Source organism: Lethenteron reissneri, chromosome 10 (genome assembly GCF_015708825.2).
Source record: "Lethenteron reissneri isolate LAM-NWPU_2019-01 chromosome 10, ASM1570882v1, whole genome shotgun sequence".
In the NCBI taxonomy this organism is placed as follows: domain Eukaryota; kingdom Metazoa; phylum Chordata; class Hyperoartia; order Petromyzontiformes; family Petromyzontidae; genus Lethenteron; species Lethenteron reissneri.
In genome coordinates, this window is record NC_083788.1 from 12,453,211 (window position 1) to 12,480,613 (window position 27,403).

The window sequence follows — 27,403 nt, forward strand, 5'->3', positions numbered from 1 at the left end:
CCCCGGCATCGTCCAGGGTACGGCTCCTCCTCGCCTCCGCACACAAAGGGAGCTTCGCGACAACATTGACGTGGCGACCCCCCGACCCTCGTTGCCTCTACAGTGCTGGATTACAGGCCACGCGCCGCGCAGGCGAGCACCACCACAACTCCCACCACTAGAGCGGAAGAGGCAATTATAATGGGGGAAATTGAATGATTGAGATGCAAAGCAATGCGCTTTGGGATGCTGAGATCCTTACACTAAATCAATCAATCCGACTCAGGTTGCCGGCTTCATTATCACTCAGCCTGTTATCTCCGCTGTACCCGTTGCTCCGGGCCCTGTTAACATCTAATGGAAATCATTTGCCCAGCAATGCCTCACCGAGGCCCGGCACTCCTGTTCAGTGGGGCAACCGCTAAATCTGCTCGCCTGGCCCTGAATTCCGCAATTAATGAGAGTTCGGCTTCGCGTGGGAGGCAAACGCAGAGCCCCCGGAGAACACCTGGGCACAGCGCTGCTCCGTGCGAGGGGATGACGCTCATCACCGCCACTGCCTGAACACTGCGCGCCTACAGCACCTGGCAAGCCCTGGTGCGGATCTCCCATCCAGGCACTAAACCAGGCTCAACCCCGCTTAGGGGCGGAGGAGAGGCGTGTACGGTGAGGGTGTGGGTGGGTGCATGAGTGAGTGGCTGGGTGAGTGCATGGGTGGGTGAGTGCAAGTGCACGGGTGGGTGAGGGTGGGTGCACGGGTGATGGATGAGTGTGTGCGTGCTTGCGTGGGTGTGGGGAACGGTGGCACAGTGGTTAGTGCACCTGGTCAGAGTGTGTAAGCATCAGCATTGGAGGATGGGGAGACAAAGGCGGCCGGCCGGTCGTGGTTTCAGACAACAACCACCCCTTCATAGGCGCGCGTCGTTCCAGCCTTCATAGGTGCTGCTCGCTGACAACACTGGCACCTGAAGCCCGCACGCGCGAGCGAGCGAGCGAGCGAGTGATCGGCACCGGGGCGAGTTTTCCGCTCACCAGCGGCGAGCGTGCGGGCCGTGACGGGCCCCGCGCGGGGCCCCTCTCCGGCCGAGTTGTAGGCGCACACGGCCACCGCGTAGGCCGTGTAGCCCGTGAGGTTGCGCAAGCGCACGCTCGTCTCGGGGAGGAAGAGCGTCCGGGCGCTCTCCGGCGCGGCGGCGCCGCCGGCCTCGCGCCGCCCCGCGTCGCTGTAGTACACCTACACAGGAGGCCCGCAGAGGTACACAGTCAAAGATCCCCCCCCGCCCCCACCACCAACACCACCACCTCCAACCCACACCGTGTGATCTTTAACAGGTTGTCGGGGCAAATGTCGTTAGCGAGCGAATTGTGAATTCCGGCACGGCGCGCCTACGAAGGCGATAAAAAGACAAAATCCCCCGTATAGCCTTAACAGACTGTTGGGGCAAGTGCTGTTAGCGAGCACTTATGAAGGCCGGCACGGCACACGGCCGCCTTTGTCTCCCCAGTGACGATGTTTTTACGCACCACAACAGGTACTCATTTGAGTCTGAGGACCGGTTTAGACAATTATAACCGTCACAAATGGCCGTGAGCGGGAATCGAACTCGGGTCGCCAGGTTAGTAGCGCAGCGCGCTAACCGCTACACTACCGCTCCCCAGACAGACACACAAACGCGCGCACACACCCACCCCACCACTCAGGCACACACACATATGCACTCACCACCACTCAGGCACACACACACACACGCACTCACCACCACTCACAAACTCAGCGAATCGCGCGCTCACACACATAGACGCAATTGATGATGGCACGTACTCTACCACCCCCATCGACTGGACGTGACCTCTCTAACATCAACCTGCCAGTTTGCATACTCGTGCAATAATCACCAGCGATCTATGCTCGTGTTTCCGTTACTTTATTTTACCACGGATGGATTTTAAAAGTTTGATGTCCAAGAATCCAACTTGTGTTGTTCGTTTTTATTTATTGAACATTGTGGCCGTGCACTGTGTTTTTTTAAATCTCCTTTTATGGCGCGGTTGCGTTGGTCAATTTCGTGACCCAGGTCACTCTCGAGCTCTCCCCTAGCTAAGCAAAACACGAGTGAAACCCTGACCGCGGGAGGTCAAGGTCAGCCACTCACCTTGTACCCCTGGATGATTCCATTGTGCGCTCCAGCAGGAGGGGGGTCCCACGTCACCTCCAGCTGAGTGGAGCTCGTCGGCCGTACCACTACGCTCTGGGGGGGCGCCGAGGGCACTTGCGTGGCCCAACCGGGAAAAGGAAAATCGTGCAAAAAGTTAAAACAATCGGTCAGTTACGCACATGGGCAAAGTGTGTGCACGCTATACGGGGGATCTTTGTCTTGGTTTGTATTTGTTAGCGTGGGGAGCAGTGGTGTAGTGGTTAGTGTGCTGCGCTACGAACCCGGTGACCCGAGTTCCATTCTCGCTCACGGCCAACACACCAGTGACGATTATCTGAACCGGTCCTGGACTTCCCCTAGGTCGACTCGGCCTCAAATAAGTGCTGGACCTGGCGCGATGTGCACACATCGCCACTCGGGAGAAAAAAATGTGGCCGGATGTGGTGCTGGCCACCCACCCGTGCTAATCTCTAGAGGTGCTCACGAACAGCACTTGCCCCAACAGCCCGTTAAGGCTACAGGATCGTGTCTTTGTCAGTGCGCGTGTACGCAACGCGCTTGCGGAGCGGTGGCGGAGCGGTGCGCGCACCTGCGCTACGCACCCCGTGGGGCGCGAGTTCGATCCCCGCTCGCGACTAACATTCGGTGACGAAGGACTGAACCACCCCGGCGGCCACAAGATCGACTCAGCCACAAATGAGCAATCGGTGGCGTGCACATACGTCGGCTACACCAACACCTCGTGCATCTTGCCAGCCTTAATCGGTGCACTTGCCCAAGCGGTATGTGTAGGCTATACGGGGAGCCCTCAAACTTTGTGTGTGTTTAATGAGGTGGGGTGGGGGGGGTTACCTGCTTCCCCCACGTACACCTGGAGGGGAGCCGTGGGGGGTCCTTCCCCTGCGGCGTTGTAGGCGCTGACGATCACCTCGTAGCGGCGAAACTTCGTGAGTTCTGAGCACACGCAGAGACACACACGCACACAGTGAGCACAAAGACACAGACTGCCCCCGTGCAGCCTGAACGGACTGTTGGGGCAAGTGCAGTTAGAGAGTAGCACCTGTGAAGCTTGCACAGCACACGAGGGGGTGGGTGGCCAGCACCACGCCCTTTGTCTCCTGAGTGGCGATGTTTACACATCGCACCAGGTACTCATTTGAGGCTGAGTTGACCTAGAGGAGGCCCGGGACCGATTCAGATAATCGTCACTGGCGTTGGCCGTGAGCGGGAATCGAACTCGGGTCGCTGGGTTCGTAACGCAGCGCGCTAACCGCTACACTACCGCTGCCCAACACACCAATATATACACACACAGATACACACGGCAACACCACACACACACACACAGACCCACACGCCAACACACACACAGATCCACACGGCAACACACACACACACAGATACACACGGCAACACACACACAGATCCAAACGCCAACACACACACACCCACACGGCAACACACACACACAGAGATCAAAACAGTAACACCACACACACCACACGCGCGCGCGTTATTCTTCTCGTGCTTTGTTTGCTTTGGTCTGACACGGCTGCCCAGCGCTGCTCATTTGAAGTCTGAAATCAAGCACGGGGCGCAGGCAAGACGAACAATGCCTGCTGGGTGCACAGGGAGTCACGGAGGAGGCGGGGGGGGGGGGGCACGGGCAACCAGGAGCACGAACACTTTCTCTGCCAAACCCACGGCCTTGGGCAACCCGGTTCCCATTTCCGCACTGCCACTCACAGCCCACGCTCGCAGCGCATTCATCTCGCACGCGCGCGCACCTCGTAGACGCAGGGCAGCACACACGCAACGCGTGCACGCTCCTCGAGAACAAAGATCCACCCCCCCCCCTCCCGTGTAGCCTTAAGAGACTGTTGGGGCAAGTGCTGTTTGCGAGTAGCGCCTACGAAGGCCGGCTACGGCACGCGAGGGGGTGGGTGGCCAACACCACGCCCGGCCTTTTCTCCCCAGTGGCGATGTTTTACTACACACCGCACCGGGTAGACATTTTGAGGCTGAGTCGACCTCGGCGGAGGCCCAGGACCGGTTCAGATAATCGTCGCTGGGTGTTGGCCGTGAGCAGGAATCGAACTCGGGCCGCCGGGTTCATGGCGCAGCTACACCACCGCACACACGCAAGCGCACACGCGCGCGCGCGACCGTGTCGCTTAATTACCATCCAAGGCACGACACCCTGAGCCTGCGCGCTAATGAAGTCCAATGAGCCGTTAAGAGCGGAGAGTAATTGCGGAATGACGACGATGATGATGGCGATGACGACGACGATGATGACGATGACGACTACGATGACGCACGTGTGTGTGGCGTGCGCGTGTCACGTACGAGAGAGTTCGTATCGCCGCATGGAGGAGTTGTTCAGGATCTTCGTGTCGTACTTCGCTGCGCGGGGAGAGCAACGAGAGGGAGAGACACGAGGGTCAGGGCACGGGGATTCGTCTCGGACGCCGTCATCATCCTCATCATCACCATCATCACCATCATCATCATCACCATCATCATCACCATCATCATCACCATCATCATCACCATCATCACCATCACCATCTTACTGCGATCGTAGCGTGGTCTGTCATGCGTTGTGTAAGTTTGTGAGAGTATGTGGGCCTCCCGTAGGTCGACTCGGCCTCAAATGAGTACCTGGTGTGGTGTGTAAACATCGTCACTGGGGAGACAAAGGCGGTCGGGCGTGGCGCTGGCTACGTCACCCCCCTCGTGTTACTCGCTAACAGCACTTGCCCCTGCAGTCTGTTACGGGCTATACGGGGGGAGGGGATCTTAAACTGTGTGTGTGTGTGCACCCTGTGTGTGTGTGCACCCTGTGTGTGTACGTCCTGTGTGCGTGTGTGCGCCCTGCGTGTGTGTGTGTACCCTGTGTGTGTGTGTGCACCCTGCGTGTGTGTGTGCGCCCTGTGTGTGTGTGCACCCTGTGTGTGCGTCCTGTGTGTGTGTGTGCGTCCTGCGTGTGTGCGCTCTGTGTGTGTGTGCGCGCGCCCTGTGTGTGTGTGTGTGCGCCCTGTGTGTGTGCGCCCTGTGTGTGTGTGCGCCCTGTGTGTGTGTGCGCTCTGTGTGTGTGTGTGCACTCTGTGTGTGTGTGCACCCTCTCTGTGTGTGTACCCTGTGTGTGTGTGTGTGCGCCCTGTGTGTGTGTGTGCGCCCTGTGTGTGTGTGAACCCTGTGTGTGTACCCTGTGTGTGTGTGTGTGCGCCCTGTGTGCGTGCACCCTGTGTGTGTGTGCGCCCTGTGTGTGTGTGCACCCTGTGTGTGTGTGCGCCTTGTGTGTGTGTGCACCCTGTGTGTGTGCGCACCCTGTGTGTGTGCGCGCCCTGTGTGTGTGTGCACCCTGTGTGTGTGCACCCTGTGTGTGTGTGCGCCCTGTGTGTGTGTGCGCCCTGTGTGTGTGTGCGCCCTGTGTGTGTGTGCACCCTGTGTGTGTGTGCGCCCTGTGTGTGTGTGCACCCTGTGTGTGTGCGCACCCTGTGTGTGTGCGCGCCCTGTGTGTGTGTGCACCCTGTGTGTGTGCACCCTGTGTGTGTGTGCGCCCTGTGTGTGTGTGCGCCCTGTGTGTGTACCCTGTGTGTGTGTGTACCCTGTGTGTGTGCACCCTGTGTGTGTGCACCCTGTGTGTGTGTGCGCCCTGTGTGTGTGTGCGCCCTGTGTGTGTACCCTGTGTGTGTGTGAACTCTGTGTGTGTGTACACCCTGTGTGTGCACCCTGTGTGTGTGTACACCCTGTGTGTGTGTGTGTGTGCACCCTGTGTGTGTGCACCCTGTGTGTGTGTGTACCCTGTGTGTGTGCGCGCCCTGTGTGTGTGTGTGTGTACTCCCTGTGTGTGTGTGTGCGCGCCCTGTGTTTGTGTGTGCACCCTGTGTGTGTGTGTACCCTGTGTGTGTGCGCGCCCTGTGTGTGTGTGCGCGCCCTGTGTGTGTGTGTGCCCTGTGTGTGTGTGTGCACCCTGTGTGTGTGTACACCCTGTGTGTGTGTGTACCCTGTGTGTGTGTGCGCGCCCTGTGTGTGTGTGTGTGCACCCTGTGTGTGTGTACACCCTGTGTGTGTGTGCACCCTGTGTGTGTGTGTGTACCCTGTGTGTGTGTGCACCCTGTGTGTGTGTGTGTGTACCCTGTGTGTGTGTACACCCTGTGTGTGTGTGTGCACCCTGTGTGTGTGTGTGCACCCTGTGTGTGTGTGCACCCTGTGTGTGTGTGTGTGCGCCCTGTGTGTGTGTGTGCACCCTGTGTGTGTGTGCACCCTGTGTGTGTGTGTGCGCCCTGTGTGTGTGTGTGCACCCTGTGTGTGTGCACCCTGTGTGTGTGTGTGTGCGCCCTGTGTGTGTGTGTGCACCCTGTGTGTGTGTGTGTGCACCCTGTGTGTGTGCACCCTGTGTGTGTGTGTGTGCCGAGTGCGGCGCGTGGCGAGCGCGGTGTCGCGAGCGTGCGGCGAGGAGCGCGCTCCGTCCTCACACAGCAGCTGCGCCTGCATGGGCGACGGGTTGATGGCGAGCGCGCTCTGGGCGTGCGCACCCCCCGCGCCTCCTCCGTGGCCCCCCCCGGCGCCCCCCCCGTGGCCCCCCGGCTGCGAGGGCTGCGCGCTGGGGGGCGCCGCCGGCGTGGCCGCGTCCGCCACCTCGCGGTAGTGCACGCGGTACCCCAGCAGCACCCCGTTCAGAGACGCCGCCTCCGGGGGCTGCCAGTGCGTGTGTGTGTGTAGACGTGTGTGTGTGTAGACGTGTGTGTGTGTGTGTGCACGTGTGTGTGTGTAGACGTGTGTGTGTGTACACGTGTGTGTGTGCACGTGTGTGTGTGCACGTGTGTGTGCACGTGTGTGGGTAGACGTGTGTAGACGTGTGTGTGCACGTGTGTGTGTGCACGCGTGTGTGTGCACGTGTGTGTACACGTGTGTGTGTACGCGTGTGTGTGTGTGCACGTGTGTGTGTAGACGTGTGTGTGCACGTGTGTGGGTAGACGTGTGTAGACGTGTGTGTGCACGTGTGTGTGTGCACGCGTGTGTGTACACGTGTGTGTAGACGTGTATATGTGTGTAGACGTGTGTGTGTGTAGACGTGTGTGTGTGCACGTGTGTGTGTGTGCACGCGTGTGTGTGTACACGTGTGTGTGTGTACACGTATGTGTGCACACACACACACGTGTACACGTATGTGCACACGTGTGTGTAGACGTGTATGTGCGTGTGCGTGCAGGTGTGCAAACAAAAGTTCGATAGTGTGTGCGCGTGCGATGATGTTCATGCAATGTTTGTTCGTGTGTTCGTACGTGGGCGCGTGTGTGCGTATGTATCAGAGTGAGCATGCGAAACAGACACAAATAAAAAAAACTGATAAATTAGTCGCAACAAATAATTACCGTTGGAAACTTGTAATCCCACTTTGATGCGCCGTATTGACGCCGCCATTGAGCCCACGGGCCGCGTAATTACGCGTGACGCCAACGATCCGAGCCGAGAACACGCGGTGCTAATCCCCCCAACCCTCAGCCCCCCCCTCCCCTGCCATCATCAGCACCGAGCAGGCGGGCGGACAGAGGTGGGGTGGGGGGTGAGTGGAGGAGGTGAATGCGGTGGTGGTGGCAATAGATAGTGGCGGAGGTGGTGAGAGTGATGGAAGTGATGATGGTCGTGGAGGAGGTGATGATGGTCGTGGTGAGGAGTGCAGGAGGTGATGATGGTGGTGGTGAGAGTGGTGGTGGTGATGATGGTGGTGGTGAGAGTGATGGAAGTGATGATGGTCGTGGAGGAGGTGATGATGGTGGTGGTGAGAGTGGTGGTGGTGATGATGGTCGTGGAGGAGGTGATGATGGTCGTGGTGAGAGTGGTGTTGGTGATGATGGTCGTGGTGGTGGTGATGATGGTCGTGGTGAGAGTGGAGGAGGCGATGATGGTCGCGGATTCTGGGAATGACAAACCCCCAACCCCCCCTAACCGACTTGCAAATTGCCACCATAAATATTAAAACAGCCACAAATCTTACAGCGAGCACGGAGGAGCAATGAGCAAGGAGGGGAGGAGGAGGAGGCAGAGATGAGGAATCGTTCATTTATTTTGTCAGAGTCTGGATTATTGACGCCGGGAGTCGAGGCGCCCTGCTAATGAGGCGGGAGGGAAATCGCTGCTGCAAATGAGCTTTGGGGCTGCCGTCGGGAAATGCGTTGCTCACCCACTCCTCTCTCTCTCTGTATTTAAAACAGAAATAAACCGCATGAATATTTAAAATGATAAATAAACAGTTAAACGCACTCGTGGTAGGTTAATAGGAGAGCAAAAGGTACAGCGACATCACGGGGGGGGGGGGGGGGGGGGAAGTAAGTAACAGTGAAGAACCGCGATAGATGTCGGAGTCGGAGTCGCACTTCAATCGTCTCAGGACGGACCCCGCGATGATTCCTACCCAGCCACGCTCGGCTCGTGTCGCCACCCCACTCAAACGTGCGCGTTAATAGCACCACCGCGCCTCTGCGTGTGCCCGCCTGCGTGTGCGCGCCTGCGTGTGCCCGCCTGCGTGTGCGCTCCTGCGTGTGCCCGCCTGCGTGTGCGCTCCTGCGTGTGCCCGCCTGCGTGTGGCTGGAGCTGGGTGGAGACACGTGGTTCTGGTGCGGTGCTCCATTACCTCCCACTTGAGCAGCACGGACGTGGTGCTGTGCGGCGACACCAGCACGATCCTGGGGGGTCTCTCCGGCGCTGGGGTCGGGGATCGGAAGGTGAGGAGCGGGCAGGGACGTTACGGGACGAACCCAAAAACACACCAAGCCAGAGCGCACCTAGCCTGGCACAAGCACGGCGGAGACCTCGCGCAACTTATCCAGTAACCGGCAGCTGTCAGCGCTTTGCCCTATGAACCCGGCGGATCGGCGAGTTCGACTCCCGCTCCAGGCCACGATGGAATGAAGAGTGACGGGGGCGCTGGTCGCTCACCGGCCTGCAGGGTGGCGATCTCCTCCGACTCCTCGCTCCAGCCGCTCGCGCCGACGTCGTTCGTGGCTGAGACGCGGAAACGGAACGTCGTGTACGGCCTGAGCCTGCACGCAGCGCACGCACACACGCACGCACGGACACACACACGCACGCACGGACACACGCGCACAGACACACGCGCACGGACACGCGCACGCATGGACACACGCACGCACGCACAGACATATGCGCGCACGCTCTCAACACACACCGAAAAGGCAAAGATCCCCCCCCTACAGCCTTGACAGACTGTCGGGGCAAGTGCTGTTCGCAAGCAGCACCTACGAAGGCCGGCACGGCACACGAGGGGGTGGGTAGCCAGCACCACGCCCGGCCGCCTTTGCCTCCCCAGTGGCGATGTTTGTACGCACCACACCAGGTACTCGTTTTGAGGCTGAGTCGATCTAGGAGAGGCCCAGCAGCGGTTCAAATAATCGTCACACACGCTACGCACGCTCGCTCCAACACACACACACACACGCTACGCACGCTCGCTCGCTCCACCACACACACGCTCACCCCGTGACGGTGAAGGCGGTGAGGTTCGGAGGGATCCACGCCACGTGAGTCCTCCAGCCCCTGCCCGGCGCCTGTGGCCCGCCGCCGGAGGGGGCCGCAGCCGCCGCCGTCCCCCCGCGCTGTCCGCCCGTGCCGCCCGTGCCGGTGGCACGCGTCTGGAGGGTGAAGTGTCGGAGCGGCGCCGCGTGGTCCCCGCCTGCGCCCCAGCTCAGCGTCACGGCGCGCGCCGTCACGGCCGCGTGTGGCGTCAGCACGGGGCGGCTGGGAGCGTCGGGGCGACCTGGGGGGGGGGGGCGGGGGGGGGGCGCAGGGCGGGCGTGTGGTTGTGCCGTGGTGGCCTTCATCGGTTGACGCTCGCAAACGTCTCGCGCCGTTTGGAGAATTCCGTGGGAGACCGCTGTTGGTGCACGAATCATCCGCGCCTCCACGAACGGTCGGGCAACCCGCCGGGCCTGGCAGTGGGGGCCGCGTGCGTGGCGTGTCCCCTTCCCCCCCCCCGCGGCGCTCACCTCGGCTCGTGGTGACGATGACGGAGAGCTCCGCGGCCTCCCCGTAGCCCCTCCGCGTGCGCGCCAGCACGCGGAAGCGGTAGGCCGACTCGGGGAGGAGGTCGGCGGCGCGGAACGAGCGCGGCGCGGCGCCCAGCTCCGACACGATGGCCGCGCGCCGGTTCGACGACTCGGGCCAGTAGGAGACCTTGTAACCTTGTGGGGGGGCGGGGGGGGGCACAGGGAAGGGGAGACTTGGATGAGACGAGTCCGCGCGCGGTCGCCCTTCCTCCGTCGCGGGTCAAAACAGCGGACGCGCTCGGCCGCTCCATGTCCACCCCACGGTGGTGGACGCTGGAAGGTGGCCGAGGGACGACGCCTCCACCGGGGAGACGGAGCGACGGAATCAGCGCGGGGGCGTAAGGCGCCGGGTGGACTGCCGCAAGCCGCAGCGCAGGGTCGTGTGGAGGCGGGCGGCTTGGACAGGGAGAGAGGCCTCAATCCAGCAGTGGACTGACCATGGCTGATCATCAAAAGCCTCTCGTGTCTGTTGCGGTGGCCTGCTCTGGTTTGTTGGGTGAAAGTGGCGGGGGAGGGGGGGGGGGCGCCCCAGGGAGGCGGCCGTACCGAGGATGACGCCGCTGGGCTCGGAGGGGGGCTGCCACACCATGAGCACCGCGCTCGCGTTCACGTCCGGGAAGAGGACCCGGCCCGGCGGTCCCGGCACTGCCCACACAAAGACAAAGGTCCCCCGTACAGCCTCCCGTCAGCAACTGGTGGGGCCAGGCGCTGTTCCGGCGGGCAGCAGCATCACCACCGCCAACACCACGCCCGGCCGCCTTTGTCTCCCTAGTGGCGATGGTTACACACCGCACCAGGTACTGATTTGAGGCTGATTCGACCTAGGGGAGGACCAGGACCGGTTCAGATAATCGTCACCAGTGCTGGCCGTGAGCGGGAATTGAGCCCGGGTCGCCAGGTTCGTAGCGCAGCGTAGCGCTAACTGCTACACCACCGCTCCCCTACGACGACTCCGACACACACGCACACACACGCACACACACACACGTATAGTATACTGTTACTCAAACACTCGTTTCACAAGGCCTTGAAAAAGTGATGACTTCGCTTATGCGTGTGTCCTGTCCCCTCAGCTACAGCTCCTCAACCCCCCCCCCACTTCGCTTAACCCCCTCACCCCCCCTCACCCCCCCTCACCCCCCCCTCACCCCCCCCCCGCCATCGGCGCTCACCGTCGTCGAGCGTGCGCGCCACTGCGGGCTCGGATGCGCGCGTGCCGTCGCCTGCGCGCGTGTAGGCGCGCACGCGCACCTCGTACACGGCGTGCTTGCGCAGCCCCACGAGTGACGCGTGGCGCGCCCACGTGCCTGGCACCAGCTTCACGAGCCACGCGTCCTCTGAGGCGTCTCCTTCTCCTCCTCTTCTTCCTCCCTCCTCATCTTCCTCCTCCTCCCCCGCTTCCCCCTCTTCCTCGTGATCGTCGCCCCCGCCGTCATAGCGGCCGTCTGCGCCATCTCCTGCGTCAGCGTTGGCGCTGTGATGCGGCACCGCCCGGTACAGCACCTGCGGCGTGAGCGGTGGGGGTTGGGGGGGCGAGGTGGGAGGGGGGGGGGTAAAGGGGCCGGAACCGATCCGGTGCACCGCTGTGCCACTGCAGTAGCAGCAGCAGCAGCAGGAGTAGCCGCTCCACCTGGCTGTCACCGGGGTCACTCTGTCGTCGAGTGTGACCTCGCCAGGTGCGGCCAGAAACCGTCTGTGATAAAGGGCTTCGTAGCTCATCGGTCACGACGCTGCTCCACAGCGCTGCTGGAGTACAGGCCACGTGCCACCACCGCCACCACTGCCCCCACCACCCGGCACCACCCGGCACCACCACCTGTCACGCAAGGCGCTTGGGACGTCAGCGGGCAGTGTTGTCAAGACGACCACCTCGGGCCCAGGTGAAGAGAAACTAAAACTCGATTTTATTTATTTTACCAGGTAAGGCCCCACTGAGCTGCACAGCTCTTTTTCAGAAGCGATCTGGCCATCACGAATATCAGCCCATTGAAGTGGCTCATCAATTGGAAATGTATATCAGCCAAATACTCTAAACGCGCGATGTTGATTCTAAACGCGGAAGAAAAAACCGGAGGACTTTGGAGAAAAATCCACCTGACCACGTAAAGGGAGAGAGAGAGAGAGCTAAAAACTCCAAATATACAGCAGGCGTCGACATTGTCAGGATCGAACCCACGACCTCGTGTATACCAGGCGAGGTAGTTAACATCTTGCCCCATCGGCGCCCGATAACACATCCAGGGCGTTAGCGAGGCCCGGGGCGAGGAGCCCGTAGGTGGTGACCCTGCCATGTGGCAAGGTGAGCGGCGCTCACCTTGAAGCCCAGGATGAGTCCGTTGCGCTGGGCCTCCGGGACGGGCCCCCAGTCGACCAGGAGGGACGTGGGCCCCGTGGCGTTGGCGCTCACGTCGGAGGGACCGGCGGACGGGGCTGTGGCGGGGAGGAGGGGCGGTGGGTTATTGCAGCTCGTCAACTCGTGCCCACCCCTGTGCTAACCCGTGCCAACCTCGTGCCCGAACTCCATGTCAATTCGTGCCACCCCCCGTGTGACACCGTGCCACCTTGTGCCGATCTATGCCAACCCCCGCACCACTTCGTGTGAGCCCGTGCCAACCACGTGCCAACCCACGCCACCCCGTGTACAAGCCCGTGTCAGCCCGTGTCAGCCCTGTGCCACCCTCTACACCAGGGGTCGGCAACCTGCGGCTTCGGAGGCCACATGCAGCTCTTTAAGGAATTGCTTCGCGACGTAGTGTAACGTGTAGTGTAATAACGCTGCCTGCCGACGGAAAAGTGGTATTGACAGGCAGAGGGCAGTACACACGTCAGCAGAGGGAGTATATACCGGGGGGGGGGGGGGGGTGAGGAGAACTAAAGAGAAGCTCAGTAGGTTCCAGAAAGGGGGCGTGGTGGGGGCGGAGCGAGGCCACGCCCCTGGAGGGTAAAAGGAGCCCCGGGGCGAGAGCTCGGGGCTGTTGCTGGAAGTGGATCTCCCCTCGCCGAGTCGCTGTTCGTCACCTTCGTTCACCGCAGTCTTAACCATCTTGAGACGCCGCCAGCTAGACCGCCTGCCAACCGTGCCAGCTAGGCAGCGCCGTCGAATGAGACGGATGTGCGACTAGCGTGTAAGCATGGAGGGCGTTTGTAGTTGCCTGACGTGTGAGAATGAAGAAGGTGTCTTAATGATCCCTGTCTCTGCTCTTGAAGTTTTTGTACCGAATTCGAACGAATAGCCGAACGGCTCTTCTTGTTATGCTTGGTTTGCCGGCCCGTGGCTCTGCGATGAACCCCCCCCCCCCGCCCCGCCCCCCCTCGGCGCCACTCCGTGACTCACCGGCCTCCTTGGTGAACCCCGACACGGGCTCGCTCCAGGGCCCCGAGCCCACGGCGTTGTAGGCCTGCAGGCGCACCTCGTAGGGCACGTGCGGCCGCAGCGGCGCCAGCGTGGCCTCACGCTCCGAGCGGTCGGGCACCGTGCGGTCGACGGGCGGCTCCGAGGGCCCGCTGGCGCGCACCACGCGGATGCGGTAGCCGAGCGACTCGGGCATGCCGTTGTACTGCCACTCGGCCAGCGGCTACGCACGCGGAGGAGACGCGGCGTTGGTGGGGATGCATCGCACTCACTCCCCGCGTCCCTCGCCACCACCACCACCACGAACTGGTCCCACCGTCATCACCGCCAACACCTCCACCACTACCGCCATCATCATTGCCGCTACCGTCAACACCTCAACCGCCACCACCACCACCACCAGCACCGTCGTCGCCACCAACATCACCGCAACCGTCACCACCACCATCATCACCGCGACCGTCACCGCCACCGCCGCCGCCGCCACCGCTGCGATTGCCGGTGCCGAGGTTGTGCAGGAAAGCCACTCACCACCCAGCGCACCCACAGGCTGGTGGCGCCCGCCGTGCGGACGCTCACGTTCTGGGGGGGGACGTCGGGAGGCGCCGGCAGCGTTTGGATCCAGCGGCTCGGCAGGCTGGGGGCGCTCACCCCCCCCACGCCGGCCTGGCGCAGGCGGAACCTGTACCCCCATGGTGATGACACGGGGGGGGGGTCATCTCAATGGGGGGGTAATTTCAATGGGGGGGTCATCTAAATGGGGGGGGGTCATCTCAATGGGGGGGTCATCTCAATGGGGGGGTCATCTCAATAGGAGGGGTCATCTCAATGGGGGGGGGGGGGGGGTGTCATCTCGAGGTTGCGCTCTTTTGGTGAGCGGACTTTTGTTAGCGTGCTACCCAAGCTATGGAACGCCTCGCTACTTGGAAATCAGGAAGTCAGAGATGGTAGATATATTGAAGTTTGCTTTGAAAACCAATCTCTTTCAAGTGGCCTTCCCGCATTAGTGAGGTCGGCTGCCCCTGGTTCCGTTTTAGTTTCCTGCTTTCCATGCATTGCCCATTGGGATCCTGGGATGGAATGCGCGAATTTTTAATTTGACCTCTTATCATCTCACAGGGGGGAAGGTGACAGAGGAGACAGGAGCCGCATGGGGAAGTGAGGCAGGTCCAGTGGGAGGGTGAGGAGTTGAAAAGTGGGGTGATGGGTTGAAGGGTGGGGTGAGCCTCACCTGTAGAAGGTGTCAGGGTTGAGGTTTGGGGGGTGGAGCGGTTGGGGTGGAGCAGGCTGGGGTGAGCCTCACCTGTAGAAGGTGTAGGGGTTGAGGTTTGGGGGGTGGAGCGGCTGGGGTGAGCCTCACCTGTAGAAGGTGTAGGGGTTGAGGTTTGGGGGGTGGAGCGGTTGTGGTGAGCAGGCTGGGGTGAGCAGGCTAGGGTGAGCCTCACCTGTAGAAGGTGTAGGGGTTGAGGTTTGGGGGGTGGAGCGGCTGGGGTGAGCAGGCTGGGGTGAGCCTCACCTGTAGAAGGTGTAGGGGTTGAAGTTTGGGGGGTGGAGCGGTTGGGGTGAGCAGGCTGGGGTGAGCCTCACCTGTAAAAGGTGTAGGGGTTGAGGTTTGGGGGGTGGAGCGGCTGGGGTGAGCCTCACCTGTAGAAGGTGTAGGGGTTGAGGTTTGGGATCTCGATCGACCTCGTGCTGGGGTCGTTGTCCATCTCGAAAACTTCGCTCCACTCGTCACTCTCGTCTACCAGGCCGGTCTGCAGCAGCGCACGAGCACACAAAGACAAAGGTTTCCCCCCCCCCCCCGGTATAGCCTCAAAAAACTGGTCAGGGCAAGTGCTGTCGGTGAGTAGCACCTATCAAGTTCAAGTTCATTTATTAGGTATATAGCCCTGTGAGCCATTCGGCTCTTGAATCGGATGCAACCGCAACAAACAATAAACAAAAACATGAACAAGAATACATCTTAAAGTGACTATGTGCAAACAAAAAATCCAAGAAAAGACAGCAAAATATTGCAGAAAAAGCACCGTACACCAACACTGTGTGCAAAAATCCCAGTGAAGGCCGGCACGGCACACGAGGTGGGTGGGTGGCCAGCACCACACCCGGGCTGTGCTGAACTGGGCGAGGTGAGGAATGGATCTCAACAAAGAGGGCGACGAGTACGGGATGCCGCGTGGCTGGTGCGAGGCAGAGGAGATCGAAAGGAGGACAGAGAGAGGTGGAGACAGAAGAGATGGAGAGCTCTGCATGCAGATACGAGCTATCGTCGCAGGCCGCAGGACTGCGAGAAGGGCTGGGTGCAGATGCAGCACTTGTGGTAATTAGTTTTTTTTTTATTACATAGAAAACAAGAGGAACCTAGATTTCGAGTAGGGAGAGAGGGGGTAGAGAAAGGGGGAGGGGGAAAGAGGGATGGGGTAAGCAGGAGGAGAGCAGAGCGTGAAATATTTTGTGAAATCTTTCATTTAAACAGGGAGGGGGGGCACATAAAGCAAAGCATTGAAAAAAAAACCGAAATGATGAACGAAGCAAAGTGCCGGCTACACCGAGCATCTTCTTGTTTCCTCTGATCGTGAAAAAGAGAGAGATGAGAGGGTGAGAGAGAGGTGGAGACAGAGGAGAGGGTGAGAGAGAAGTGGAGACAGAGGAGAGGGTGAGAGAGAAGTGGAGACAGAGGAGAGGGTGAGAGAGAGGTGGAGACAGAGGAGAGGGTGAGAGAGAAGTGGAGACAGAGGAGAGGGTGAGAGAGAGGTGGAGACAGAGGAGAGGGTGAGAGAGAGGTGGAGACAGAGGAGAGGGTGAGAGAGAAGTGGAGACAGAGGAGAGGGTGAGAGAGAGGTGGAGACAGAGGAGAGGGTGAGAGAGAGGTGGAGACAGAGGAGAGGGTGAGAGAGAGAGAAGTGGAGACAGAGGAGAGGGTGAGAGAGAGGTGGAGACAGAGGAGAGGGTGAGAGAGAAGTGGAGACAGAGGAGAGGGTGAGAGAGAGGGGAGACAGAGGAGGGTGAGAGAGAAGTGGAGACAGAGGAGAGGGTGAGAGAGAGGTGGAGACAGAGGAGAGGGTGAGAGAGAGGTGGAGACAGAGGAGAGGGTGAGAGAGAAGTGGAGACAGAGGAGAGGGTGAGAGAGAAGTGGAGACAGAGGAGAGGGTGAGAGAGAAGTGGAGACAGAGGAGAGGGTGAGAGAGAAGTGGAGACAGAGGAGAGGGTGAGAGAGAAGTGGAGACAGAGGAGAGGGTGAGAGAGAGGTGGAGACAGAGGAGAGGGTGAGAGAGAGGTGGAGACAGAGGAGAGGGTGAGAGAGAAGTGGAGACAGAGGAGAGGGTGAGAGAGAGGTGGAGACAGAGGAGAGGGTGAGAGAGAGGTGGAGACAGAGGAGAGGGTGAGAGAGAGAGAGTGGAGACAGAGGAGAGGGTGAGAGAGAGGTGGAGACAGAGGAGAGGGTGAGAGAGAAGTGGAGACAGAGGAGAGGGTGAGAGAGAAGTGGAGACAGAGGAGAGGGTGAGAGAGAAGTGGAGACAGAGGAGAGGGTGAGAGAGAGGTGGAGACAGAGGAGAGGGTGAGAGAGAAGTGGAGACAGAGGAGAGGGTGAGAGAGAAGTGGAGACAGAGGAGAGGGTGAGAGAGAAGTGGAGACAGAGGAGAGGGTGAGAGAGAAGTGGAGACAGAGGAGAGGGTGAGAGAGAGGTGGAGACAGAGGAGAGGGTGAGAGAGAGGTGGAGACAGAGGAGAGGGTGAGAGAGAAGTGGAGACAGAGGAGAGGGTGAGAGAGAAGTGGAGACAGAGGAGAGGGTGAGAGAGAAGTGGAGACAGAGGAGAGGGTGAGAGAGAAGTGGAGACAGAGGAGAGGGTGAGAGAGAGGTGGAGACAGAGGAGAGGGTGAGAGAGAGGTGGAGACAGAGGAGAGGGTGAGAGAGAGGTGGAGACAGAGGAGAGGGTGAGAGAGAAGTGGAGACAGAGGAGAGGGTGAGAGAGAGGTGGAGACAGAGGAGAGGGTGAGAGAGAGGTGGAGACAGAGGAGAGGGACCTCATTTGGTGCCAGGGAACAAGAGAGGAATGGATGTCGAGTGCCGACGAGGTGGATGTTGAATCACAACGAGGTGGATGTTGACAATGGACATGACGTCACGACGAGGTGGATGTTGACAATGGACATGACGTCACGACGAGGTGGATGTTGACAATGGACATGACGTCACGATGAGGTGGATGTTGACAATGGACATGACGTCACGACGAGGTGGATGTTGACAATGGACATGACGTCACGACGAGGTGGATGTTGACAATGGACATGACGTCACGACGAGGTGGATGTTGACAATGGACATGACGTCACGATGAGGTGGATGTTGACAATGGACATGACGTCACGATGAGGTGGATGTTGACAATGGACATGACGTCACGACGAGGTGGATGTTGACAATGGACATGACGTCACGACGAGGTGGATGTTGACAATGGACATGACGTCACGACGAGGTGGATGTTGACAATGGACATGACGTCACGATGAGGTGGATGTTGAATCACAACAAGGTGGATGTTGACAATGGACATGACGTTACGGCGAGGTGGATGTTGACAATGGACATGACGTCACGACGAGGTGGATGTTGACAATGGACATGACGTCACGACGAGGTGGATGTTGAATCACAACAAGGTGGATGTTGACAATGGACATGACGTCACGACGAGGTGGATGTTGACAATGGACATGACGTCACGACGAGGTGGATGTTGAGGAGTCACCTGGGACTCCGCCAGCCAGCGCAGGATGGAGGATTTCCCGTCAAAGCCGGAGCGGAACTGCAGCACGACGGAGCGTGGAGTCACCGTGCTCACCGCCGCGATGGTGGGGGCCCCGGGCTGCTCTGCTTCGACATCGCATAACATCACAACATCATCAACACCACAACAACATCACCACAACACCACCACAACATCACCACAACAACACCACATCACCACAACATCACCACAACATCACCACAACATCATCACGGCACCACATCATCACCACCATCACCACAGCATCACCACAACATCACCACAACAACACCACAACATCACCACAACAACACCACAACAACACCACATCACCACAACATCACCACAACATCACCACAACATCATCACGGCACCACATCATCACCACCATCACCACAGCATCACCACAGCATCACCACAACATCACCACAACATCACCACAACACCACCACAACATCACTACAACAACACCACATTACCACAACATCACCACAGCATCACCACAACATCACCACAACATCATCACGGCACCACATCATCACCACAACATCACCACAACATCATCACGGCACCACATCATCACCACCATCACCACAGCATCACCACAACTTCATCACGGCACCACATCATCACCACAGCATCACCACAACATCACCACCACCAGCATCACGCACGCACCGGGCGCGACTCCGCTGGTGACGGTGGCGCAGGACGGGGAGCCAGAGCCGGCCTCGGTGCGCGCCGTGACGCACAGGCGGTACGCAGAGTGGGGGGCCAGGCCCCCCACTCGATGCAGCTGTATCCCCGCGGCCAGGTGGTGCGTCACGCGGCTGTGCGTCGTGTTCACCTGTTCCCACGACACGCTGTAGCCTGTGCACACCATCACACAGAGGAGTAAAGAAACACTCCCCCCCCCAACCCTAATAGCCTTAAGGGGCTGTAGGGGCACGGGCTGTAGGGGCACGGGCTGTAGGGGCACGGGCTGTAGGGGCACGGGAGGCACGGCGCATGTGTCTCACTCGGTGGAGACTTTTTTTTTTACACGTCGCGCCAGGTACTCATTTGAGGCTGAGTCGACCTAGGGGAGGCCTGGGACCGGTTCGGATAATCGTCACCGGTGTTGGTCACGAGTGCGGAATCGAACCACTATACCAGGGCCGTGATTATAATATAAATTGGGGGGGACATCCCCTCCCAATATTCAAATATGCTCAAAATGTCCCCCCCAATATATTGCTGTGAAAAAAATGCTATGCTATGTAAATAAAAACAACAATTTGCTAAACTTTGGCCACAATATCATATAAATAAACGCATAGATTTCTGTTTATATGATTGTGGTTATGGTTGTACTCTATTCATCCCTAATCTCTGCCATTACATACAATGACACAAGAAATGGTAAAAAAGTAAAAACAGAGCAATGTAATACAATACACTATTCAACATTATTGTAAAAAATAAAAAAAAATTCCATCCCATGTGTTAGTGATTTTTTTTTATATTTTAGGCAGGAAATGAGTTTTCAAATTTAGATATTTTTCTGGGTTGGGATCCCCAGACACCCTGGAAGATTTGGTCCCCCCCCCCAATGTTTATTCCATGGCTACGGCCTTGCACAATACACACCACCACACGAGCCACCAAACACACCACACACACCACACCCCGCATACCCCCACATGCCTGTGGCCTGTTCACCGTCCACCACATCGCACACCACACAACACAACACCACCACGATGCACGCCACCACAGCTGAGCCAATAGCTTCGTCTCCCTTGAAGGGAGTTGAAAAGGGGGGGTGCCCATTGAGATTCACTCTCTCATTGAGCGAGCTTGTTTGGAGTCAGAGAGGATGGGGAGGGGTGGGGGTTGTGGAGAGAGGGGGAGATGGGGGGGGGGGAGAGAGAGGGGGGTAGGGGGGGTTTCAGGGAGGAGGGGGGGTGGAGAGAGTTGGGGGAGCGAGGGGACGCGTACCCAGGAGGACCCCGTTCTTGCGCCGGGGTTCGTCCCAGCTGAGACGCAGCGTGGAGCCCTCCACATCGCTCATCGTGAGGTTTTCCACGCGGCCCGGAACTGTGGGCACACAAAGACAAAGATCCCCCGCATGGCCTTCAATAAACTGGTGAGGCAAGTGCTCCTTCAGCCAGTAGCACCTTCTTGGTTCTTTCGGTAAAGTCACGTAGAAGGGAAATAAAAAAATAAAAAATATATAAAACATAATAAAATACAATTCTCACGATGTTTCGGCCACAACGCAAGCAGCCGTCCTCAGGTGAAGAAAAGCTTAAATATACGCTGCCAAGCTTGGTGGTGTTCATTCAGACGCTGTCTTTCCGACAGACCTGTTCTTCACCTGAGGACGGCTGCTTGCATTGTGGCCAAAACGTCGTGAGAATTGCATTTTACTATGTTAGATTTTTATTATTTTATTATTTCCCTTCTACGTGACTTTACCGAAAGAACCAAGAAGATGAATGCCTGCAGTCACGAAAGCTTCAAATCGAGTAGCACCTGTGAAGGGCAACATGGCACACGAGGTGGTGGGTGGCCAGGACCGTGCCCGGTCACCCTTGTTTCCCCAGCATTGATGATGCTCATTTGAGGCTGAGTCGACCTAGGACAGGCCCAGGACCGGTTCAAATATCCGAGTTCTGTTGCATCGAACCAGGGTGACCATCGCTCCCCACCACCACAACGACACACGAACAACAGCCGCCGTTCGCCACTGACTGGCGGTGATATCACCGGAGCGATTGTGCCAGGCTGGGTGCTCTTCGAGGCGATCGCGTGAAAGTGTCGAGGGCTCGCTGGCAAGGAGGTCGCGCGTGTCAGACCCATCAGGTGCCATAGGTTGGCTGACCGAGGTGACGCACCGCCCGTGCCCCCCACGGTGTGCCGAGGTGCTGCGATGTACCCGCCCTCCTCTGTTGCTGGAGGGCGAATGCCCCCAAATGCCCACGAACCTCCTCCGCCTCCCTCCTCCTCCTTTCTCCACTCCACAGAGGCCGACCGTGACCCCGCTGGGACTAGTTATCTACAAGTCCACTCGGCTCCACATCCTGGCGTGCCATGAGCCACTTGGGCACGAAAGTCAGCGGTGACTCTCCCGCGGGGCCACTTTGGACAGCGAGTTCACGGAAGGCATTTTGACCAATCAGCCTTGCCTCTGTGCACGCACGTGTGCACGTGTACTCTCGTGTGCATGTTTGTGTACATCTCAGTCAGTCGACCCGTGGCACCTGCTGGGTCTGCCCCGTGACTTCCTGCCGGCGGGCGTTCGAGCACTTCACGTGGCCTCAACGTGCACCTAGCCTGGCACAGGCGTCGTGGTGATGCCACCGCCACTTATTGGCGAATGGCAGCTGTTGTTGTACACGCAGTGTGGCGGTTAGCGCTACGAATCCGACTACCCGGGCCTCCCCTAGGTCGACTCAGCCTCAAATGAGTACCTGGTGAAGTGTGTGAACATCGCTACTCGGGAGACAAAGGCGGCCGGGCAATGATGCTGGCCATCCACCCACTCGTGTGCTGTCTCCGCCTTCATAGATGCTCACAAACAGCACTTGCCCCAACAGTCTGTTGAAGGCTATACGGGGGATCTTTGTCTGTGTACTGGGGGTCGGCGGGAGGGGTAGGGGGTAGGAGGTGGGGGGGGGTAGGCGAGGGGAGGGGGCGGGGTGAGGGGTTCGTCGGGAAAGGTGGGGGGGGGGGGGGCCTGGGGGAGGTGAGAATGCGGGGGAGGCGAGGGGGAGGGGTAGGGGGGGGCGAGGTGAGGGGTCGTCGGGATGGGGAGGAGGGGGTCCTGGGGGAGCCGAGGGGAGGGGCTGGCGTGGGGGAGGGGGGGAGGCGGCGGAGGGGTAGGAGAGTGGTTGTGGTGTCGGGGGGTAGGGAATGGGAGGCCGCCTTTGTCTCTCTCGCCCGTACCGTCGTGCAGGGTGCGTGCCCGTGCCGGCGGGGCGTTCTCGGGCCCCTCTCCCGGCGAGGTCGCGCACCGCACCGTCACCGCGAACTCCGTGTACGCGGGCAGCCCCGTCGCCACGGCAACGTGCAGGGGGTCGGAGGAGTCCGGCGCCACCAGCCAATCGGCAGCCGCGCCCGCATCCTCATCATCGTCGTCGTCATTGGCGACGGAGGAGGTGCGACGTACCAACAGCTGGGAGCCGGGGAGCGGGCGGGGGGGTAATGGGGGGGCAAGGCAACAGCGTCACCATGGCAACAGAGCCCCCCCCCCCACGCATCCCCCCCCCGTGAGCGCGAGCCACTTGAGCGACAGAGAGGCCCAACGTGACCCGAGAAACGGCGTCAGCCTCGTTACCTCGACCGCCTCTGCCGCCACTTAACGAGCCAGCGGTAATTGGGGCTAAATAAATAAATAAACGATGGCCATTTACGTTTCGCACCCAAAGCTGCAGCTCACTCTGCTGGGTGCCCGAGTGTCTGGGCGTGTGTCTGCGTGTCTGGGTGGGGGGATCGCTGGGTGTCTGAGTGACTGGGTGGGGGGATCGCTGGGTGTCTGGGTGGGGGGGTCAGTGGGTGTCTCAGTGACTGGGTGGGTGGCTAGTTGGGTGTCTGAGTGACTGGGTGGGGGGGTTAGTGGGTGTCTGAGTGACTGGGTGGGGGGGTCAGTGGGTGTCTCAGTGACTGGGTGGGTGGCTAGTTGGGTGTCTGAGTGACTGGGTGGGGGGGTCAGTGGGTGTCTGAGTGACTAAGTGGGGGGGTCAGTGGGTGTCTCAGTGACTGGGTGGGTGGCTAGTTGGGTGTCTGAGTGACTGGGTGGGGGGGTCAGTGGGTGTCTGAGTGACTGGGTGGGGGGGTCAGTGGGTGTCTGAGTGACTGGGTGGGTGGATCAGTGGGTGTCTGGGTGACTAGGTGGGGGGGGTCAGTGGTTGTGTGGGTGACTGGGTGGGTGGATCAGTGGGTGTCTGGGTGACTGGGTGGGGGGGTCAGTGGGTGTCTGGGTGACTGGGTGGGGGGGTCAGTGGGTGTCTGGGTGACTGAGTGGGGGGGGTCAGTGGGTGTCTGAGTGACTGAGTGGGGGGGTCAGTGGGTGTCTGAGTGACTGGGTGGGGGGGTCAGTGGGTGTCTGGGTGACTGGGTGGGGGGTCAGTGGGTGTCTGAGTGACTGGGTGGGGGGGGTCAGTGGTTGTCTGGGTGACTGGGTGGGGGGTCAGTGGGTGTCTGAGTGACTGGGTGGGGGGATCAGTGAGTGTCTGAGTGACTGGGTGGGGGGGTCAGTGGGTGTCTGAGTGACTGGGTGGGTGGCTAGTTGGGTGTCTGGGTGACTGGGTGGGGGGTCAGTTGGGTGTCTGGGTGACTGGGTGGGGGGTCAGTGAGTGTCTGAGTGACTGGGTGGGGGGTCAGTGGGTGTCTGAGTGACTGGGTGGGGGGGTCAGTGGGTGTCTGGGTGACTGGGTGGGGGGGGTCAGTGGGTGTCTGAGTGACTGGGTGGGGGGTCAGTGGGTGTCTGAGTGACTGGGTGGGGGGTCAGTGGTTGTCTGGGTGACTGGGTGGGGGGTCAGTGGGTGTCTGAGTGACTGGGTGGGGGGTCAGTGGGTGTCTGAGTGACTGGGTGGGGGGGTCAGTGGGTGTCTGGGTGACTGGGTGGGGGGGTCAGTGGGTGTCTGAGTGACTGGGTGGGGGGTCAGTGGGTGTCTGAGTGACTGGGTGGGGGGGTCAGTGGGTGTCTGAGTGACTGGGTGGGGGGTCAGTGGTTGTCTGAGTGACTGGGTGGGGGGGCCAGTGGGTGTCTGAGTGACTGGGTGGGGGGTCAGTGGGTGTCTGAGTGACTGGGTGGGGGGGTCAGTGGGTGTCTGGGTGACTGGGTGGGGGGGGTCAGTGGGTGTCTGAGTGACTGGGTGGGGGGTCAGTGGGTGTCTGAGTGACTGGGTGGGGGGGTCAGTGGGTGTCTGAGTGACTGGGTGGGGGGTCAGTGGGTGTCTGAGTGACTGGGTGGGGGGGTCAGTGGGTGTCTGAGTGACTGGGTGGGGGGTCAGTGGGTGTCTGAGTGACTGGGTGGGGGGTCAGTGGGTGTCTGAGTGACTGGGTGGGGGGGTCAGTGGGTGTCTGAGTGACTGGGTGGGGGGTCAGTGGGTGTCTGAGTGACTGGGTGGGGGGTCAGTGGGTGTCTGAGTGACTGGGTGGGGGGGTCAGTGGGTGTCTGGGTGACTGGGTGGGGGGGTCAGTGGGTGTCTGAGTGACTGGGTGGGGGGTCAGTGGGTGTCTGAGTGACTGGGTGGGGGGGTCAGTGGGTGTCTGAGTGACTGGGTGGGGGGGTCAGTGGTTGTCTGGGTGACTGGGTGAGGGATCAGTGGGTGTCTGAGTGACTGGGTGGGGGGATCAGTGGGTGTCTGAGTGACTGGGTGGGGGATCAGTGGGTGTCTGAGTGACTGGGTGGGGGGGTTCAGTGGGTGTCTGAGTGACTGGGTGGGGGGTCAGTGGGTGTCTGGGTGACTGGGTGGGGGGATCAATGGGTGTCTGAGTGACTGGGTGGGGGGATCACTGGGTGTCTGAGTGACTGGGTGGGGGGGGTCAGTGGGTGTCTGGGTGACTGGGTAGGGGGGTCAGTGGGTGTCTGGGTGACTGGGTGGGGGGATCAGTGGGTGTCTGGGTGACTGGGTGGGGGGTCAGTGGGTGTCTGAGTGACTGGGTGGGTGGATAGTTGGTTGTCTGGGTGACTGGGTGGGGGGATCAGTGGGTGTCTGGGTGACTGGGTGGGGGGGTCAGTGGGTGTTTGAGTGACTGAGTGGGGGGGGGGGGGGGTCAGTGGGTGTGTGGGTGACTGAGTGGGGGGGTCAGTGGGTGTCTGAGTGACTGGGTGGGTGGCTAGTTGGTTGTCTGAGTGACTGGGTGGGGGGGTCAGTGGGTGTCTGGGTGACTGGGTGGGGGGGTCAGTGGGTGTCTGAGTGACTGGGTGGGGCGGTCAGTGGGTGTCTGAGTGACTGAGTGGGTGGATCAGTGGGTGTCTGAGTCACTGGGTGGGTGGCTAGTTGGGTGTCTGAGTGACTGGGTGGGGGGTCAGTGGGTGTCTGGGTGACTGGGTGGGGGGTCAGTGGGTGTCTGAGTGACTGGGTGGGGGGGGTCAGTGGGTGTCTGAGTGACTGGGTGGGGGGTCAGTGGTTGTCTGAGTGACTGGGTGGGGGGGTCAGTGGGTGTCTGAGTGACTGGGTGGGGGTCAGTGGGTGTCTGAGTGACTGGGTGGGGGGGTCAGTGGTGTCTGGGTGACTGGGTGGGGGGGGTCAGTGGGTGTCTGAGGTGACTGGGTGGGGGGGTCAGTGGGTGTCTGAGTGACTGGGTGGGGGGTCAGTGGGTGTCTGAGTGACTGGGTGGGGGGTCAGTGGGTGTCTGAGGTGACTGGGTGGGGGGGTCAGTGGGTGTCTGAGTGACTGGGTGGGGGGTCAGTGGGTGTCTGAGTGACTGGGTGGGGGGTCAGTGGGTGTCTGAGTGACTGGGTGGGTGGCTAGTTGGTTGCCTGAGTGACTGGGTGGGGGGTCAGTGGGTGTCTGAGTGACTGGGTGGGTGGCTAGTCAGTTGTCTGGGTGACTGGGTGGGTGGTCAGTGGTTGTCTGAGTGACTGGGTGGGGGGGGTCAGTGGGTGTCTGGGTGACTGGGTGGGGGGGTCAGTGGGTGTCTGAGTGACTGGGTGGGGGGTCAGTGGGTGTCTGAGTGACTGGGTGGGGGGGTCAGTGGGTGTCTGAGTGACTGGGTGGGGGGTCAGTGGGTGTCTGAGTGACTGGGTGGGGGGGTTCAGTGGGTGTCTGGGTGACTGGGTGGGGGGATCAGTGGGTGTCTGAGTGACTGGGTGGGGGGGTTCAGTGGGTGTCTGGGTGACTGGGTGGGGGGGTCAGTGGGTGTCTGAGTGACTGGGTGGGGGGTCAGTGGGTGTCTGAGTGACTGGGTGGGGGGGTTCAGTGGGTGTCTGGGTGACTGGGTGGGGGGGTCAGTGGGTGTCTGGGTGACTGGGTAGGGGGGTCAGTGGGTGTCTGAGTGACTGGGTGGGGGGATCAGTGGGTGTCTGAGTGACTGGGTGGGGGGGTCAGTGGGTGTCTGGGTGACTGGGTAGGGGGGTCAGTGGGTGTCTGGGTGACTGGGTGGGGGGATCAGTGGGTGTCTGGGTGACTGGGTGGGGGGGGGGGGGGTCAGTGGGTGTCTGAGTGACTGGGTGGGTGGATCAGTTGGTTGTCTGGGTGACTGGGTGGGGGGATCAGTGGGTGTCTGGGTGACTGGGTGGGGGGGTCAGTGGGTGTTTGAGTGACTGAGTGTGGGGGGTCAGTGGGTGTCTGGGTGACTGAGTGGGGGGGTCAGTGGGTGTCTGAGTGACTGAGTGGGTGGATCAGTGGGTGTCTGAGTCACTGGGTGGGTGGGTGGCTAGTTGGGTGTCTGAGTGACTGGGTGGGGGATCAGTGGGTGTCTGAGTGACTGAGTGGGTGGATCAGTGGGTGTCTGAGTGACTGGGTGGGGGGGTCAGTGGGTGTCTGAGTGACTGAGTGGGTGGATCAGTGGGTGTCTGAGTCACTGGCTGGGTGGCTAGTTGGGTGTCTGAGTGACTGGGTGGGGGATCAGTGGGTGTCTGAGTGACTGGGTGGGGGATCAGTGGGTGTCTGAGTCACTGGTTGGGTGGCTAGTTGGGTGTCTGAGTGACTGGGTGGGGGGGTCAGTGGGTGTCTGGGTGACTGGGTGGGGGGTCAGTGGGTGTCTGGGTGACTGGTTGGGTGGCTAGTTGGGTGTCTGAGTCACTGGTTGGGTGGCTAGTCGGGTGTCTGAGTGACTGGTTGGGGGATCAGTGGGTACCCTGTATGCGCGAGGGATCCCGTTGGTGCGTAGTGGATCTGGAGGTCGCCAGGTAATCTTGATGGCGCTTGAGTTGACGGCCTCAGCCTGGACCCTCTCTGGTGGCGCTGTGGGGACTGAGGCACAAACAACAACAACAGAAGCAGCAGCAGCAGCCACTTAGCGGCAGTGACATCACCACGGCGCTTGCGCCAAGCTAGGTACACTTGGAGGCCACGTGAAGTGCTGGCAAGGCCCTGGGTTCACTGAACATGATAACTGTTATAAACGTAG

The 27,403-nt window shown here is 60.2% G+C and overlaps 1 protein-coding gene across 1 annotated transcript in view; it reads right to left on the reverse strand.

Moving 5' to 3' along the window:
* LOC133340739 (protein sidekick-2-like) overlaps positions 1-27,403 on the reverse strand; it is a 166,214-nt gene that overhangs the window by 14,443 nt on the left and 124,368 nt on the right. The window contains exons 17-36 of the mRNA XM_061549129.1: positions 27,131-27,246; positions 22,268-22,515; positions 20,318-20,416; positions 19,016-19,207; positions 18,320-18,441; positions 15,207-15,316; positions 14,094-14,244; positions 13,545-13,785; positions 12,525-12,640; positions 11,383-11,713; positions 10,757-10,855; positions 10,151-10,345; positions 9,642-9,921; positions 9,084-9,187; positions 8,779-8,849; positions 6,620-6,842; positions 4,485-4,541; positions 2,988-3,089; positions 2,133-2,248; positions 1,012-1,213 (exon numbers count right to left, since the gene is read on the reverse strand). Coding sequence (XP_061405113.1) covers positions 1,012-1,213; positions 2,133-2,248; positions 2,988-3,089; positions 4,485-4,541; positions 6,620-6,842; positions 8,779-8,849; positions 9,084-9,187; positions 9,642-9,921; positions 10,151-10,345; positions 10,757-10,855; positions 11,383-11,713; positions 12,525-12,640; positions 13,545-13,785; positions 14,094-14,244; positions 15,207-15,316; positions 18,320-18,441; positions 19,016-19,207; positions 20,318-20,416; positions 22,268-22,515; positions 27,131-27,246 — 3,175 coding nt within the window. The remainder of the gene's footprint in view (positions 1-1,011; positions 1,214-2,132; positions 2,249-2,987; positions 3,090-4,484; positions 4,542-6,619; positions 6,843-8,778; positions 8,850-9,083; positions 9,188-9,641; positions 9,922-10,150; positions 10,346-10,756; positions 10,856-11,382; positions 11,714-12,524; positions 12,641-13,544; positions 13,786-14,093; positions 14,245-15,206; positions 15,317-18,319; positions 18,442-19,015; positions 19,208-20,317; positions 20,417-22,267; positions 22,516-27,130; positions 27,247-27,403) is intronic.